The following is a 16,471-nucleotide window of genomic DNA, read 5'->3' as shown; positions in this document are numbered from 1 at the left end:
CAGAGATGTTATGGAGAAACAAGGGGAGTGGTTATGACCTCATGCTGTATGAGAGACTGCGAACTTGAAACACCAGAACGCAGCTGCTCTGAGAGTTACAAGTCTCCAGCGATTAAATCATTTGGATAGAGGGAGAGACTTCGCTCATTTAAGGTGAATAAATTATGATTCATCGCACATAATGATTCTGTTTGGCAAGGAAATCAGGCTTTGCTGACATTAATCAGAGATTTTATTATGATCTGACACCATTTGCTTGATGTGTGTGATTGCTTGCTTGTCATTATTTCAGCTTTGAAAAACTGTCATAATTAGACTTTATTTGCAGTATCTGTTTATAATGAAATAATACTTGAAGAAAAATATCAAAATATTTTTTCATTTCTGAGTAGCATTTTCATTTTACAGAGAGGCATTTCCTCCTTTATCTTTTTTACCAGAGGGTAAAAAGCACATCGGCACGAATAACCAGATAGACCACATGTTTGTGTGACTCTCTATCTTGTATCTCTCTATGTTTTCATTTGATAATTATTACTTACCTTCAGTGAAATATAGACAGAGTGGTGAGTTAAAATTGCAAAGTATCTTCTTCTCAAACTTTATTTTGAATTCCATTTGTCGGATATGAGTCAGATAGACCTACAGTATACTATTGCATATACTGCAAAAAATGGGAGTTTTCCATTTCAGGGCTCATGAGTTATATCTTAAACCAAGTCCTGTTTCATATCTATTTCCATGTCGTATTGTGTCAGCCATACCAAGGTTACAATAAATATGAACTGGGTGACTAAACTACTATTGTTAAAAGAATCAATCAATCAATCAATCAATTAATTAAGAATCAATCTCTTAATTCTACTTGGGTTGTGAATTACTGTTCGGTCTCCATATCTCCATTCTACCAATAGTACCCCTTCTACCATTTCTACCATCTTTTTGGATCCAATTGAACACTCCCACAGCTTCTCATATCACTGCTACACAGATGATACACAGCTCTATGTGTCATTCCCACCAAATGAACCAGTGGTCTTGGGACCGGAGGGTTGCCAGTTCGATCCCCGACCAGTCCACGGCTGAAGTGCCCTTGACCAAGGCACCTAACCCCTTACTGCTCCCAGAGCGCCGCTGTTGAGCAGGCAGCTCACTGCTCCAGATTAATGTGTGATTCACCTCGCTGTGTGTGTTCACTAATTCGGTTAAATTGGGTTAAATGCAGAGAAACGAATTTCCCTCACGGGATCAAAATAGTATATATTCATTCATTCATGTCTCTGAGACATATCCTCATGGATGAAGGAACATAACCTTCAACTGATCCTCTCAAAGACTAAACAGCTGGTCCCCTCAGGCAAACAAACTATAGCCTACAACACAACATCTAAAAGTTGTTTTCCTTTGTGACAATTGGCTCAAAATTGTAACAAAGTGAGCGCAAGGGACAAAGCGCGGCAAAACTTAAGTTTAGTTCAACATTCAAAATGCTCAAAATTATAGCTCTTCTATTACTGCAGAAAGCAGCCTATTTGTTGCCAAACAAACAAACACTTCTCCCAGCAGGTGTTTTCCAGCTCACAAATTAGGGCCATCGGCCTCTGGGAGGAACAACACAGACAAAAACAAAACGGGAGTGGACGGACCTATGGGGTCCGTCATACACATGATGGTGAGCTAACTAGTAGGGAGAATAACAAGCATTCCACAGTCTTATCTTACCCCTCTACAGAGAACCAGCCTAGCAACGTCCTCTTTCTCTACCAAAAGAATTTGCATAAGAGCTACCGACAGTTCTTTTAGTCCTCAAAAAGGAGTATCATGCTCTGGCCAGGACAGAGAACTCCACAGTAGTGCCTTGGCTTCTACAGTATAAATAAACAGACACAAACAAACTTTCTCACTCTATTCTAACCTGAATAAGTCTGCTTCTGCTGTCAGATAGGGCGGTTCATGTCCCATCTCAATCTAGGGGTGGATCCTCTGTCCAGAGCTTGTTTTCCTCTGAGGGAGTGGTGGTTTCACCCCCAGGTAGTGGCACAGATTTGGGATCCGTTTGGCAGGACAAAGTATATCTAGCAGGTAAGCCTTTTAACTTGCCTTTGTTGGGGAGTCACGTGGGGGTGCACTTGCTTGCTATGTACTTTATGAACGTTATTTTTAGCCATAAGATGCTTTGTGAATACATGCCCAGAGAGAAACACCAAAGGGTGTCAAGCCAATATTACGTTCATTCACAAATTGAGGGGGATGCACCTTGCATTTTCCTCTATTTTAGGTGCCCCTGCATTATATCTATGTTTTGCCAAATGAATCATCTGAAATGGAACGTGAAGTTATGCATAGAATCACTGTTTCCTGAGCTATAACACTAGTTGACGCACAGCAGGTGCATGGGGCCTAAATAGCGGAGTCTGTCAGTCAAGTACACAAGGGTGTGCTATCGTGTCTATGCTATTTGTCATTCTCCTTCTTCTGGGAACAGTGGTCATATGCACAGCCTCACATTTATCAAACTAGTGTCCCGTATTGATGTCCATGCCCATCGTAGATGCTTCTTGCCACCCTAGTATGGCTTAAATGTGAGTTAGGACCCGCTGGATTGTTTTGACGTACTGACTGTGATGCATTAATTTTCATATGTTTCCAGAAATGTCGTCCGCCACACAACTATCTGAGCAGCAGCTCCAGTGCTCCATATGTCTCTGTGTTTTCACTGACCCAGTATCCACTCCATGCGGACACAATTTTTGTATGGGGTGCATTAACGAATACTGGGATAGCATCCAGAACTACCAGTGTCCTGTGTGCAAAGAGAAATTCGGCGACAGACCTTATCTCAGGATCAACACAACCTTCAGAGAGGTGGTGGAAGACTTCAAGAACAAAAAGGGTCTTTCTAAACCTGAAGTTCCCTGCGATATATGCACGGAGTCGGGGGTGAAGGCGGTGAAATCCTGCCTCGTTTGCTTGGTCTCGTATTGTGCTGCTCACCTGGAACCGCATCAGAGAGTTCCGGTTCTAAAGAAGCACACCCTTATAGACCCTTACCAGAACCTGGAGGAGAGAATATGCAACAAGCACGGCCGACTCCTCGAGGTGTTCTGCCAAGACGACAATACGTGTATCTGTCAGTTCTGCATTTTGACAGACCACATGGGCCACAACACCGTACCATTAGAAGTGGAGTGTGTCCACCGTAAGGTTGGGAGATTGTTTGTTTGTTTGTTTGTTTGTTTGTTTGTTTGTTTGTTTGCAACAAATGTTCTCTCTACCAATGTCATTGATCTGATTTTCATTCAATCTCTGTCCATAGATTCAGCTGGAAAAGACCCACACAGACATACAGCTAGTGATTAAGGACAGAGAAAATCAGATCAAGAAAATCAGACACACTCTTCAAGTTGGCAAGGTGAGACCACTCACTTTGGACCCTCTCAGATCACTTTCGATTTCATACATAAGCAGCAGTGACATTAAACTTAAGTTGGTACATTAAACCAAATCCTCAAAGCAGTACGGCAAACACATCTTTCATGTGAATAAGGATTTGAAATGCAGGAGACGCATACAGTATATGCCATATACCTTTTATGAAGCACAGAGAGTTATTTTTCCTTTAATACCTTTTCTGTATGCGTACAAAGTTAACAATACTTCAGTTTATCTGCAGGGACTCTCCCCATCACAGACATGTAATGATATGCAGCCTAATCAGTGGCTTAAAGTAGTGATTTACTTTGATGTTGAATTTCCCCCCAAGGATATGCTATATGCTATTTCCTAAAAAAATGCATGTTCTTACTCATACCTACTCCAATTAAGGTTGTTAATATCTTCGACAACAGTTTACACACGCCATCATCTAAAAATAGATTGTGTAAACTGTTCTTTTGTGTAACTTTCCCATTTATATTGCATGACAGGGGGTCTGCCTGTTGTTTGTATTGTTTGTAAACAAAGATGGGATACTTACACACTTTCAACTATTTGTTTATGACTTCATTAGAAAACCACTCAGACAGAAATCGCATCTAGTTCTGAGGTCTTCATCGCCCTGATGCGATCTGTTGAGCAAAGCCAGGCCAATCTGGCAAAGGCCATGGAGGAGAAGCACAAGGAAGCAGAGAGAGATGCAGAGCAGCTCATCAAAGAGCTAGAAAAGGATATTATCCAGCTGAAGGAGAGAAACGCTAACCTGGAACAGCTCTCTCACAGTGACGACTACGTGCATCTTCTTCAGGTCACTCTCAACTTATAGTGAGTTCACAAACTTGGTGAGCAAGACTTTGCCCTTTTCAGTGCCTAATGTTTCATCTCCTCTTTGCTGTAGGTATATTCGTCAGTTATCAATATTCCAGAACCCAAGGTCTTCAGTGAATTTCGCATAAAAACTGACCTATGCATGGATGTCTTGTGGAAGGTTATGGATGAGTTGAAACAATCATTTCAGAAAGAAATGGATAATCTCTCTGGCATACGTGAGTCCACTGTGATCATGGATAAAATCTTGCATTCATAATAACGTGCATTACATGTGCATTGTTTGTGTCAGAAGTCAGTGAAAAATGATGAAGATGGTGATATATTATTTGTTTATTTATTTAATGTATTTATGTATTTATGTAATTTATTTATCCACAGAACTTAAGAGGATTCAAAAATATAAAGGTATGAATTTCTTTATAATAGCTAAAGATGAACAAAAATTTGTCCTGTGCCAAGATAATGTGTCCCAAATGCCTTGTTGAGCCAAAATAGCTTTGCCGCAAGCAAATAGACAGAATCTTTTGATGGAGTTCAGTTGTGCTAAGACAAGCCTGGAGACATTTATGTTACAGTCTAAGGATCCAAAGTCAAATTGTCTTATAGCACAACTGAACTCCATCAAAAATGATTCTGTCTATTTTCTTGTAACAAGAATACGTATCCAAAAACAGGAAAGGATTGGAAGCTCTGAAGCGTCTCATGAACAAGGCTTATTAGGGATATCATAGGGAAGCTCTGGGAAGCATCTCAATATGAACCAGGCTTATTAGGGATATCATAGTGAAGCTGCAGTGTAGAGGAGCTTGGATTGGTTCAGGTGACTAGGAAAAATATGGGGAAAGACCATAATGTTGGGAAGGATACAATATATAACAGTTTACAAAGGTCTGCATCCATTTTTTATTTCCCTTCTCAGTGGATGTTACCTTGGATCCGAACACAGCCCACCCGGAGCTTGTGCTCTCTGCTGACATGAAACAAGTTGCATTTGGAAATAAGCGGCAGAGACTCTTTGACAACCCGGAGAGATTTGATTCTGCTGTTTCTGTCTTGGCAAAGGAGGGGTACTGCTCGGGGAGATTTTACTTTGAGGTCCAAGTCCAGGGGAAAACGGAGTGGGATTTGGGAGTGGTTTGCGAGTCTGCCAACAGAAAAGGAGAGATCAAACTGGCCCCAGCTCATGGCTATTTCATGCTGGTCTTAAGAAACAAGGATGAGTACACCGCTGCTGCCGGTCCTTCTGTGCGGCTCACGCTAAGTGAGAAGCCTGAAAAGGTTGGGGTGTTTGTGGACTACGAGGAGGGTACTGTCTCTTTTTATAATGTAGAGGCCAAGTCCCAAATGTACTCGTTTAATGGTTTCTCATTTTCCGAGAAGCTGTTTCCATACTTAAGCCCTTTTCTTAGTGACGGAGGTCGCAATGCTGCCCCTCTCGTCATCACACCTGTTAATCTGAATAATGTTTGTACCACCACTGTCTTATTAGTATGAATAATATTCTTGCTCTTTAACAAAGAAAAAAAGATCTCCTGTTATACAGTATATTGATCATTGTAGTCTACAGCAGATTCACAGGAGAGAGAATATTCAATTTCAAAGTGTGTCTTACAAATAAAATTGTCAAATGTGTTACTTTACAGTAAATACTTTTGGCAGTCCTGTGTCATATGGGGAAAAGGACAGGATTTAAATGTAGCCTATTGGAGCTAATATTCTATTGCACTTCAGGTTTGGGGAATTAACAACTGTTTTGTTGTTCTTTGGAGTGGTTTTCTTCTGCAGTCTAGGCTGTTTGTGTGTGTGTGTGTGTGTGTGTGTGTGTGTGTGTGTGTGTGTGTGTGTGTGTGTGTGTGTGTGTGAGTGTGTGTGTGTGTGTGTGTGTGTGTGTGTGTGTGTGTGTGTGTGCGTGTGCGTGCGCGTGCGTGCGTGTGCGTGTGTGTGTTGAGGCGTCTTTTGATTTGTGGCGGTGCATGTGAATGTATGCATAATAAGTCCACATGATATAGCAGTAAACAACCATTGGTGATGCAGACATGCACTGCTCTAAAAGGCAATAGAGCTGATGTGAGAATCTATTCGACAACACTTTTTGACACCCATCATCCACAATAATCTAGACTATAGCCTATTGAGATACAGCGCCCTCCACATGTATTGGCACCTGTGGGAAATGTGGGAAAATCTTAAAAATCTTTTATCTTTTGAGTTGTATTCTTGGGAAGAAATAGGAAAAAAGAGAAACACATTTATTAGAAGAAATAAATATGATTTCGTTTTGAGAGATAATATTTTTGTGTGTGTGTTATGTGCTTTTGCAGGCAAAGTTTATTCTATTTGTTCTGAGAAATGCACTGACTGTTTTAAAAAACAAAAAGAGATGGAGGAAAACTTTAAGATAAAGATTGAGTGATAGTGAAGAGTGAGTGGGTGGAAAAGATGGAGGGAGAGAGCAGGGTGCAATTCATTTGGAACAAGCACTTCAAAATTGCTAGAAAATTGTAGGCTACTATGAATAATGGTAGCTACAACTGAAGTTTTGTCGCCCTGGGTGATGCCAATATCTGTCTGATCTGGACCACATCATACTTTGTATCACTATTTAGCCATTGAGTAGTAGGCTAACCCAGGACAGGCTTATTTGCTGTCTGTCAAAGGAGTGAAATCTGACACCTTGTATTCTATCTAATCTCCACCCCTAACGAAACCCCGTTAAATTCCTTAAGTCTTCACACTGTCTTTGTTAGGAAGTGTTACATTTGCAATAGCCTAAATTACATAGACTACTCGTTGTGTTGTTCTGGTTTAATCTTGACCCAAGTAGGCCTTTATTCTTTTTTAAAAAGTTAAGGATTCATGCCACGTAGACTAGGTCTACTCAGTTGAAGAACTTGAAACTTGGAGAACTGAAACGCCGAGGATTGAGGAGGAAAAGGAGTTGGCATTGTGTAGGCTAGCGGACACCAGGAAACAATCCCAAGGAAAAAAGGCAAAAGTTTGAAAACCGATGTAACCTAATGGAAATAATGAAAAAGACAAATATCTTACATATAGACCTCCCCGTGAAGCAAAGTGGAAAATCTGAGTCATAAGGATCACTGTCGAATAACGGTAAGAATTTTCAGTTTCATAAGACAGCTAGCCTACTGTGCTTGCCGATGTAACAGGCTCCCTTGCGTAGCTACAAAGTTATAACTTGGCCAACAGGCCTAGAGATCTTTTTAGTTAACTATGGGAAACGGATAACATGTCCTCTCGTTTTTATTCATTCTGGCATGTAAATGTAAATAGCCCTTGTAGATGTGGTCAACTGAACACTGCAAGGCCATAACATTTGAAAAACACTAGTAAGATGTGCAGCCAATAGGCATGCTTTAAATTCATGTCCACTGGCATAGATAATCTGATCCAAGATTACCCCCGAACACCTTAGATGACATGTCAGTCTATCTCTATTTTTTTTTTTTAATTGGCCAGGCTTCAAAAATGAGAAAATATGTAGCTACCACTGAGTGCAGTAAAAAAGCAAGAGGTAACGTGTCACTTGCCCCAGCAAGACGCACAGCAGGCCTGGTCCTGAGTAGCCTATGTATTAATATGGCAGGCATATCCATGAGGAGTCTAATTCCTGGAAGAACCTCTTCCTCCTGAGTCTCAGTTCCGGCTAATGAAGTGCTTGCCTATTTCCAGTAAACTAAACAGTTCCTGTGATGAGTGGAATGGACTGGCCCAGAAAAGTTACTTTTACACAAAGCTTTTTTTTTTTAATTATTATTATTATTATTATTACCCTGTAATGTGCTCCCTTTTTATTTTAGTAGCCTCACATGCTTAGCTTCAACCAGTTAGCATCACAGGTGAGCTGAGCTGACTCATGATGATGACTGGCCCATCAACTTCCCCATCACTCTCTTTTGTTTGCCCTGCAGTGGGCCATTGCTGATGTTGAACCCTGAATTACTATGATGCAATTCAAATCTTAATTTAGAGCAGAGACCATGTATCAGTCCTTGTACGCAATCATTCAGATCTGACTCAGAATGCAGATGCCGAAATTTGGTTTTGCTTTGCCCAATATTGTGCACACGGTTCTGCAGTGGCCTGACTTATGTTTACCTGATTAGCCCAGGTCAGGGCCTCAGACATATCTACCACCACATATTTGAAACGAATCACTCTGGGTTACATCAGTCATCAGCGGGGCGTCTGTTGCTACCTCATCCTGAAGTCCACAACCAGCTCTTTGTTTTTTTTTGTTTTTTGCTGACGTTTGGATAGACAGTTTGCCTAACAACAGCTGACCAGCTTCTTCACCTCCTCTGTCTTATCCTTGTTGATGAGGCCCATAGCCACTGTAGCCTATCATCAGTAAACTTAACACTGGTCTGACTATGAGAGGACAAAGACTCCATTTGCATTTGTTTCTGAAATGTATCTTTGATGATCTCATCCCAAGTGGTCAGCTCTAAATGTAAGTGTAAACAATCACCAAGATGCATTGTGATCTGATCACTCAAACCACTTGCCGACATTGACCACATATCTAGTGTTAACGGCAAGTAGGCTACATTCTGATGTGTTCTGGACAACGGGAGTTCCAATGAAGATGACGTTGGCAGTAGTGGAATCTAAACGGTAGTCAGCAACACCTCTGGCTGTACATCTTCTCTACGTACTGCCATGTCTCTTGGCTGACCACTTGTGATCAGATCACCCAAAATACATTCTAAAAAACAATGTAAACAGGCCCATAAGCATGAGCATTGAGAGACTGTTTGATTGGGTGCTTTTGTCAACATGATTCATGATTTTGTCAACATATGAGTCATGATTTTTTGTTTATTACTTACAGTATGTCAAGATCAAACTGATCCAAATGCGACATCTTTTCAAAACTCTTACAGCCATGTTGTTGTGTTCAAACTGTAAATGTCAGCAACTGTCACTATAGGCTATATCAGCTTGGGCAACAGTGTTTATTTAAGTGTTTACATGGTTTAAGTGTTTGCTTAAACCATGATTTCTCTCACACCACGGTCCATGGCCTCCACTTCTTCACAAAGCTGTGTGTCTTTTTGAGTGTTTGTTAAATAACCGCTTCAACAAACTCGATCAGATCAGATTTGAAAACCTACATGGTTAGTGTATCTATATCATCTGATAATGCAATTTGCATTAAATAATGAAACAAATGTTTGCCAGGAATATTTATATGTTGTTAATACACAACAGTAGCCCTATTGTATTTGAGGACTCAACATCAGTTTTTCATCAGTGTTTCTCAACTACTGTGGGCCTCAGCAGTTCGGAACTGCAGAGGTTCTAACTTAGAATTGTTGGAGTGCTTTGTTCTACATACAAATGTTTTTATTCTTTCCTTGTTCAAAAGTTAGCGATGTTTACAAGGTTTTCAGTTCAGATTGAATTGATTGAAATTATGCTGTTTCAGATTGAAGTACAGCATGTACACATACCAGATTACAGCACAGGTATACAGTACAGTATACAGTACAAATAGCTCTGAGCAACTGCTGTTTACAGGAGTGAAAAAGGAGTCAGAAACAATTCCGATTATGTGTAAAAGGTTTCTATGAAACCCAGTCACACATAATTTCTCAGAACTTTGTGTTGAAGGTGGCCTTCTTCGATTTATGCTCCATGATTAGGTGCTGTGCAGAATACAATTTTAATCGTCCATCACATTGAAATTAGGTAGTTAACATTTTATTAACTAGCTATACCAGATAATTATGACACCATGGCTCTCATAAGTATATCATCACTCTGGCATTTCCATTTTTTTCATTCTACAATCATTTATCATTTTATTCACCAGATACTAAATGTGCAACTTTCAACAACCACACCCAATTTTAGCAAACTCAATTATCATATTTAATGAAAAACGTTTACATATTAATTATTTAATAAAGACCTATACAGCCTAAACAGAACCAGAAAATGGATGGCTATGTACGTTTAGCTACTTGCTACTTCTCTCAAATCATATTAGCAATTGTCATCTGCATCAGTGAAGTACTGACTGCAGGTGGCTGCCATTGCATGCCAAATTTCAAAAGAACAGCCATATCTGAGACTGAGACGGTGTACTAGAGTTTGTCTGTAATACAAGCACCCAGTAGAACCTTCTCCTGGAGCCAGTGCCTCTTATCCTCTGCCAGCAACAATGGAGTCACAAGGAGTGGCACGATGATGAGATGCACAAGTCTGAACAGCGACAGTCCTGAGTTAATAAGAGGATCACCTCGCCCTGTTCATCTCTTTTGTGTGGTGTGTGTGTGGTGTGAGTCTGACATCTGTGCAGGCCTTGGCATCTGTTCAGCAGACTTCAGTAGAGCGCACAGTAGTAGAGCACAGGCGTCGTTTGCACTTCACCTTTCAGGGCAAACTGCTACCATCTCCAGCATTCTCTTGGTGGTGCCATCCATCCAATGATTAAATTCTCTCACATCACACAGCTACAAAGTCTTTTTATCTGATAAGTGGCTTAGTAGTATCTCCGTGTACCTTTCTTTGTCCTTGTATTCTTTGTCCTTGTGTTTCAGAGAGATTTAATATAACTGAGTGTGTGAGACATTGTAAATTATGGAGGAAACAAGGGATGCCAATTTCTTTGAAAAGCTTCTGATATATTAATTTTACTTTGTTGTGCTGAAACTGGACCCTCGATACAGTTTTTTATATATATAAATTGAATCCAGTGCTTTTCATAACATCTGATTGAAGATGGTTCTTCATTTATTTTCCCAGACAGACACTGATTGAATCTGAGAGAAGTTTACTTATATACTATGTATGCATCTCATTCACAGAAACTCCTTCACCTTGTGAGCTTTCTAAACCTTCAGACACCCTTGGAAGATAAATGGAGGGAACGAAGGAGCAAGAGCGAGAGAGAGGAGAAGAAAAAGAAAGTGATGAGACAGAGGAAGACTCAGAGGGCGCAGCACCAGTGTGGCAGAATGACTACGCAGAGGACGATCTTGGTTTACCCATCATGCATTGGGAAGCTTTGAGCCTACGGATTGCAGAGCTTGAGAAACAGGAGGAAGAGAGGAGAGAAAAGGAGGTTGGAATTGTTTGGACGCATTTCAATTTGTATGTTTCAGTTTTAGCATTAGAAGTACTATATTTTTTGTTTCTTTTTTGATTAAGTAAAAGGAAAGTGTACAACTACATGTTTTTCAGCCTAGACATAGCCTCTAACAATATCCATGTTACAAATCACAATATTTGAGTATACAGTTGTTGGGTATGCATTATTTCTGAATGTACGCACTTTGGGTGTGATTGGAGCGTTTATGGGGATGATGTGTGTCAATCAAAAGTGCATAACTGGACACACGCAAAAAAAGGTCTTGTGTGCAAATGGTAGTATACGGCCCTACAGCTTCAATTACAACATGTAGACTGTCCGTGTACCTCCGGCACTTGATCAGCTATGTGTTTTTGGCAGTTTGTCAACATGTTGTGTCTGTGACCTTTCCCAGGGTATTGCAAAACTCCCAGACTGGACAAAGGGACAAGATCTTGGAATCCACCGGGACACCTGGGAGGATGGAGAGGACCTCAACAGCCGTGTGTCTGCTCTAACATCACGGTAGGATACATACGGGGGTTACTCCAGTGGCACCGTTACAGTACACTCCTAATGTGTCTGGTTCATAATGAGTGTGTTTACACGCACACTATAAAGCTGATTATTATCAGGTTTTTGCCGTTATCTGGTTATTCAAGTGCTCATGTAAACGGAATAAACCGATTGTCATTGTCAGTTTACTTCCGTTACGGTTTATGGAAAATCTGTTGAACACACCTAGGTTTTTGTCAATAGTCTGATTTCTTCAATTCAAAACATGTACAGTATGCACCTTAAGGGTATTATTCCAGTTACCCGTGACTAGTTATCGTTGCCAGTAATTGTTTTTGTGTGCATTGTGTGCATGTAAACACAGTATAAACATAGTATAAAGAGCTGGCTAGATGTGTACAACATGTATACATGTACAGTATATGGAAATCTCATGTGGCATCTCCATAGGGGTCATATGAATCTGCAGCTGTGCTTCATCAATGATAGTGAGAGTGAGGAGGAAGAAGAGGAACAAGTAAGATAATCTGCTTTGATTCTTTCCTATAAGTTGCTAATAATATCTGTTGCAAGGTGTTTGTGATGTTGCCCATATGGAACCGACTCTAGCCAGCCAGGCTCCCGTGATGATGTTTATGATTGTGATGATGCATTTTTAGTTTAGTCCATTATCATGGAAGTGCATGACAGTAGCCTACATTTGAAACTTTTAAATTCCTGGTTAATATATACATTTTTCTGCCAGTGTAATTGCAATATTTTTTTATGACATGGAGCAAGAAAGATGTCTGCTGTTTCATGCTGTTTTACATACTGTACGCACTGTTCTCTTTTATGATCATGTTCATGAAGACGTCCAAGCGAGCAGGAAAGAAGTCTGCACAGCCAGCTTCAACAAATGCCTCTATAAATAAAAGCAAGCCGACCGGTTTCAAGATGGAAGTCCGAGCTGCTCTGAATGCCCTCAGAGATAAATTGTGGACCGAACAGAAACGGGAGGTATGTAGTGTGTGTATTTGTGTGTGTGTGTATATGTGTGTGTGTGTGTATGTGTGTGTGTGTGTGTGTGTGTCTGTGTGTGCTCGAACAGAAACAGGAGGTGTGTAGTGTGTGTGTGTGTGTGTGTGTGTGTGTGTTCGAACATAAATGAGAGGTGTGTAGTGTGTGTGTGTGTGTGTGTGTGTGTGTGTGCGTGCGTGATCGAACAATAAATGAGAGGTGTGTAGTGTGTGTGTGTGTGTGTGTGTGCGCGCGCTTGAACAGAAACAGGAGGTGTGTAGTATGTATGTTCTTCAACAGAAATGGGAGGTGTGTTAGTGTTTTGGAAAATAGCCCTTGATGTACTTTGTCATGACATCTCCAATATATTGTTGTGGGATTTTTGAGGTTTTGACTATATTTTATTCCTATGGTATATGTTTTAACTGTTATGTTTAAAAAAAAAATGTTCTTGTATGTTTCTTTGCTAGAGTTCTTCACACAAGATTCTGAAGAAGCCGCTTGACCGTAGGGAGCTGCAGAAGCTCAGCCTAAGGGAGCTCGTGGCATTACGGACCTCTCTCAGCAAAGACATTCAAGGTGAGACACTATTGAGTTAATATAACTGCATGTCCCTTCTAATATGCTGACTACTGGGTTAATGGCATGACTAGCCTGGAGTACTTGATTGGTTTACAATACCATGCTGTGCAAATTGTTCGCAACAGTCATATGATTTAAAAAAATCATTTTAAAGAAAGCAATATACAATATATTATCATTCTCTGCGACATATGTTAGAGGCCTTCATACGTCCAACACATATCCACATTATGAGACATTCTGGTCCACTGGAGCATCTCCAGATATTGAGTAATGTTTACTGTCTGATGAATGGTGCATTTGTCTCGGTGGTATTATTCTGATGAATGTTGTCATTTTTGTGGGTGCGTTCACAGACCTCAGCTCAGAGCTTGTTGGCCGCCTTCTCACACGGGACCAGCTGAGGACGGAACAGGACGCCATGCTTCTGGAAGTGCAAGACATGACAGCACTCTGATATGCTGTCTGCGCCCAAACTGCTGCTAGAGCAAACAACACAAATGTTACTGTGAAAAGCTTAAATCAGTCTTAAAGACTTGGGATTGCACAGTATTTTTTAAACATATCGTTATAAGGGAACTGTTTCAGAATGTCCGCTGCATGATGTTGCTGGGCACACGGCCCCGTATTAATCCCCAATCTGTATTCTTTTTCTGGAAGATTCACAAGAGACGACATGCTTGGAAAATTACCTCATCGCCTGGTTATACTGGCCACCTTCAATGCCCTTGGAATGTATTGCATTTGAGTTGCAGAATTGACCAAGAATAATCAAAGACACAGGGGGGAAATCTGACTTCAAAGACTTCAAACCTGCTTGTCATCCTGTGATCCTGCCTTTTAAAAAAAATTCAAACCAAGACTGAAAATATGCTATAAAGGGAATGGATTAACAATATTTTATTTTCTACTACTTGAGCATAGGTGTATTACATAAGGGAATAACATTGGCTTTTTTTTATTATTGTTATTGTTATTATGTGTTTCAAAAATGTGTTGTTTACGTCCTTTTATTTTCAAGATGGTTTTACCTTTTGTATCATCTGCCAATTTAAAAACACAAATATTTTTTAATGACCTTCCTTGTTTCTGATGTATAGATGTGTCATAATCTTTTGTTGGGTCTTTTGTAACCAGTGGAATGTGTTTACCACTGTCAATGTTTTTAGTTTTGTAAAATGATGCTGGCTGCAGGACAAATGCAACAAAGGACATCTGCAGTGCCATCTACATTTATTGGCACCCCTGGTAAAATTGAGTAAAAAGAGTTAAATAATAATAATAATAATTTGTACAATGAAAACAGTGAGGACATGTCCTACCTTGAAGGGAAGCAAATGTATCTCCTTTGTCCTTGTGAGTTGGAGAATACAAAGCAAGGGTTTTGAGACTCTTTTTGAACCTCTTTACAAAATCTCTCCGGATAGTCCAGCGTCCGTCCACTCTTGTGCCTTTTCCTCTTTGGCACACCTCACTGTTTTTCTGTGTCTTAGAAGAGACTGACAGAATTTTATTGACCATTTTCAGGTTTTTCATGGAGTTCAAGATACCATGCACAGTAATGAGGTTCCCAGGGCCTTTTGCATAAAACAGCCCCATAATATCATCGACTGTCCACCATATGTATCATGGGCATTGAGTTCTTTTCAGTATGGACATTCTTCTATTTACGCCAAACCCACCTTGAGAGCTTGAATTTAATTTAATCTGACAATAGAATCTAATTCCAGACAAAGTCCATCAAGTAGCAATCAGTAACTCTAGCCATTAACATGTGTGATTAAATAACAGGAAAGACTTTTTTCCAGACGTGCCTTCTAAATAATCTATTAGCACAGAGGTCACTTATGAAGTGTTTTGGAGACTTTATGTCACTAAGGGGTTATTTTTTGTCCTTAAGAAATTATGCGCCTCTCTTGCCTTCTCACTGTCCATGGGGGCAAGATAATCTATGTCCAAGCAAGTTTGTCACATTTTGAGTTGATTGGAACATCTTGTTATTTGATATATGTCTTGAATTATGTACATGTCTGACAAAGGTCAACACACTTTCCTTATGTTTGAAATGAACGTATTCTCTTGTCTTTCCCATGTTGAAAAATGGCAAGGGCCTCTGTGTCACCTTGTCACAACTTTATTTTATACCTCAGTGAAACAAGAGGTCATTGATTACTGCTTGAAAGTTCATAGACACTAAGGAGTAAAGTGGAAAAAGCATTGCCATTTTGACATTTGAAACATTTTGTTTTTGATTCTCTAGGGGTGCCAATAATTGTGTATTTGTTTACACAATTGTCTCAGCTTATGTGCCTTTTGTTTCTCCTTTCAACAAAGTATTGTTTGAATGCAAACAGTTTTATTTGACTTGTAATATTATGTGCAGTCGTTACAACATTCTATATGTTCTATTCATACAGTCTTCTTTTGAGGAACTGTCTCATTCTAATGCAAGCTTCTGTGTGTGTCTGCCACAGCCAACACGTCTCTTTGCTATGGCTTACATGATAAGATGTGGGCCAATACTATTTTGGGGCAACACAACAGCTTATGTGGGTATACACATGGGAAAACAGGTTATGACTGAATTTATATGTTATTGTCAATAATTTGTACTGCCCTGTTTTGTACTCACTGAATAAATAAGACGTTTTAACAAAGTACTCCGTGAGCATGGTAGTATGGTCATAAAATATGTTAGTTATGTTTGTAACAGAAATTAAGATATTATGTTAAAATGATTTACATTGGGAGCAATTACATGTATTCATAATTGCCTTAATATTACCACTACATACATAATTTCATGTAGGCCTACTATTTCAAGACCCATAGCGCTAGGGTTACTCCCCCTACAATAACTGTGCTTCAGTTTTTGCCATAAGATACCACTGTATCTTTGAATATGTCGTTTTAATCCCCAACATATTCCTGAACATAACATATTCATGATTCATGAACATATTCATGAACTGATTCATTGCCCTCTCACTTCTTCCTTTATTTAAAAATCAA

At 39.9% G+C, this 16,471-nt stretch overlaps 2 protein-coding genes across 5 annotated transcripts; both read left to right on the top strand.

The window, feature by feature from the left end:
* Window positions 1-58: 58 nt before the first annotated feature.
* On the top strand, window positions 59-6,555 carry LOC134060196 (zinc-binding protein A33-like). Of its 3 annotated transcripts, none has more exons than XM_062516824.1 (8): window positions 59-153; window positions 1,942-2,082; window positions 2,651-3,204; window positions 3,317-3,412; window positions 4,010-4,243; window positions 4,334-4,481; window positions 4,645-4,671; window positions 5,186-6,555. In XM_062516824.1, the coding sequence occupies exons 3-8, from the start codon at window positions 2,653-2,655 to the stop codon at window positions 5,758-5,760; spliced, it is 1,632 nt and encodes a 543-aa protein (XP_062372808.1). In that variant the 5' UTR covers window positions 59-153; window positions 1,942-2,082; window positions 2,651-2,652; the 3' UTR covers window positions 5,761-6,555. The 3 variants fall into 3 exon arrangements, with proteins under 3 accessions (XP_062372808.1, XP_062372810.1, XP_062372809.1); XM_062516826.1 differs by having other exon boundaries at window positions 116-153; window positions 1,946-2,082; XM_062516825.1 differs by lacking the exon at window positions 59-153 and adding an exon at window positions 189-1,672.
* A 419-nt stretch (window positions 6,556-6,974) lies between these two features.
* Window positions 6,975-16,100, top strand: si:dkey-6n21.12 (schwannomin-interacting protein 1). 2 transcript variants are annotated; one of them, XM_062516823.1, is made up of 7 exons: window positions 6,975-7,377; window positions 11,136-11,356; window positions 11,778-11,887; window positions 12,329-12,395; window positions 12,731-12,877; window positions 13,348-13,456; window positions 13,816-16,100. In XM_062516823.1, the coding sequence occupies exons 2-7, from the start codon at window positions 11,153-11,155 to the stop codon at window positions 13,914-13,916; spliced, it is 738 nt and encodes a 245-aa protein (XP_062372807.1). In that variant the 5' UTR covers window positions 6,975-7,377; window positions 11,136-11,152; the 3' UTR covers window positions 13,917-16,100. The 2 variants fall into 2 exon arrangements, with proteins under 2 accessions (XP_062372807.1, XP_062372806.1); XM_062516822.1 differs by having other exon boundaries at window positions 11,100-11,356.
* Window positions 16,101-16,471: the final 371 nt, after the last annotated feature.

Source organism: Sardina pilchardus, chromosome 16, assembly GCF_963854185.1.
Source record: "Sardina pilchardus chromosome 16, fSarPil1.1, whole genome shotgun sequence".
Lineage (NCBI taxonomy): Eukaryota > Metazoa > Chordata > Actinopteri > Clupeiformes > Clupeidae > Sardina > Sardina pilchardus.
Note: the sequence above shows the minus strand (reverse complement) of the source record. Positions and strands in the feature narration are given on the sequence as shown.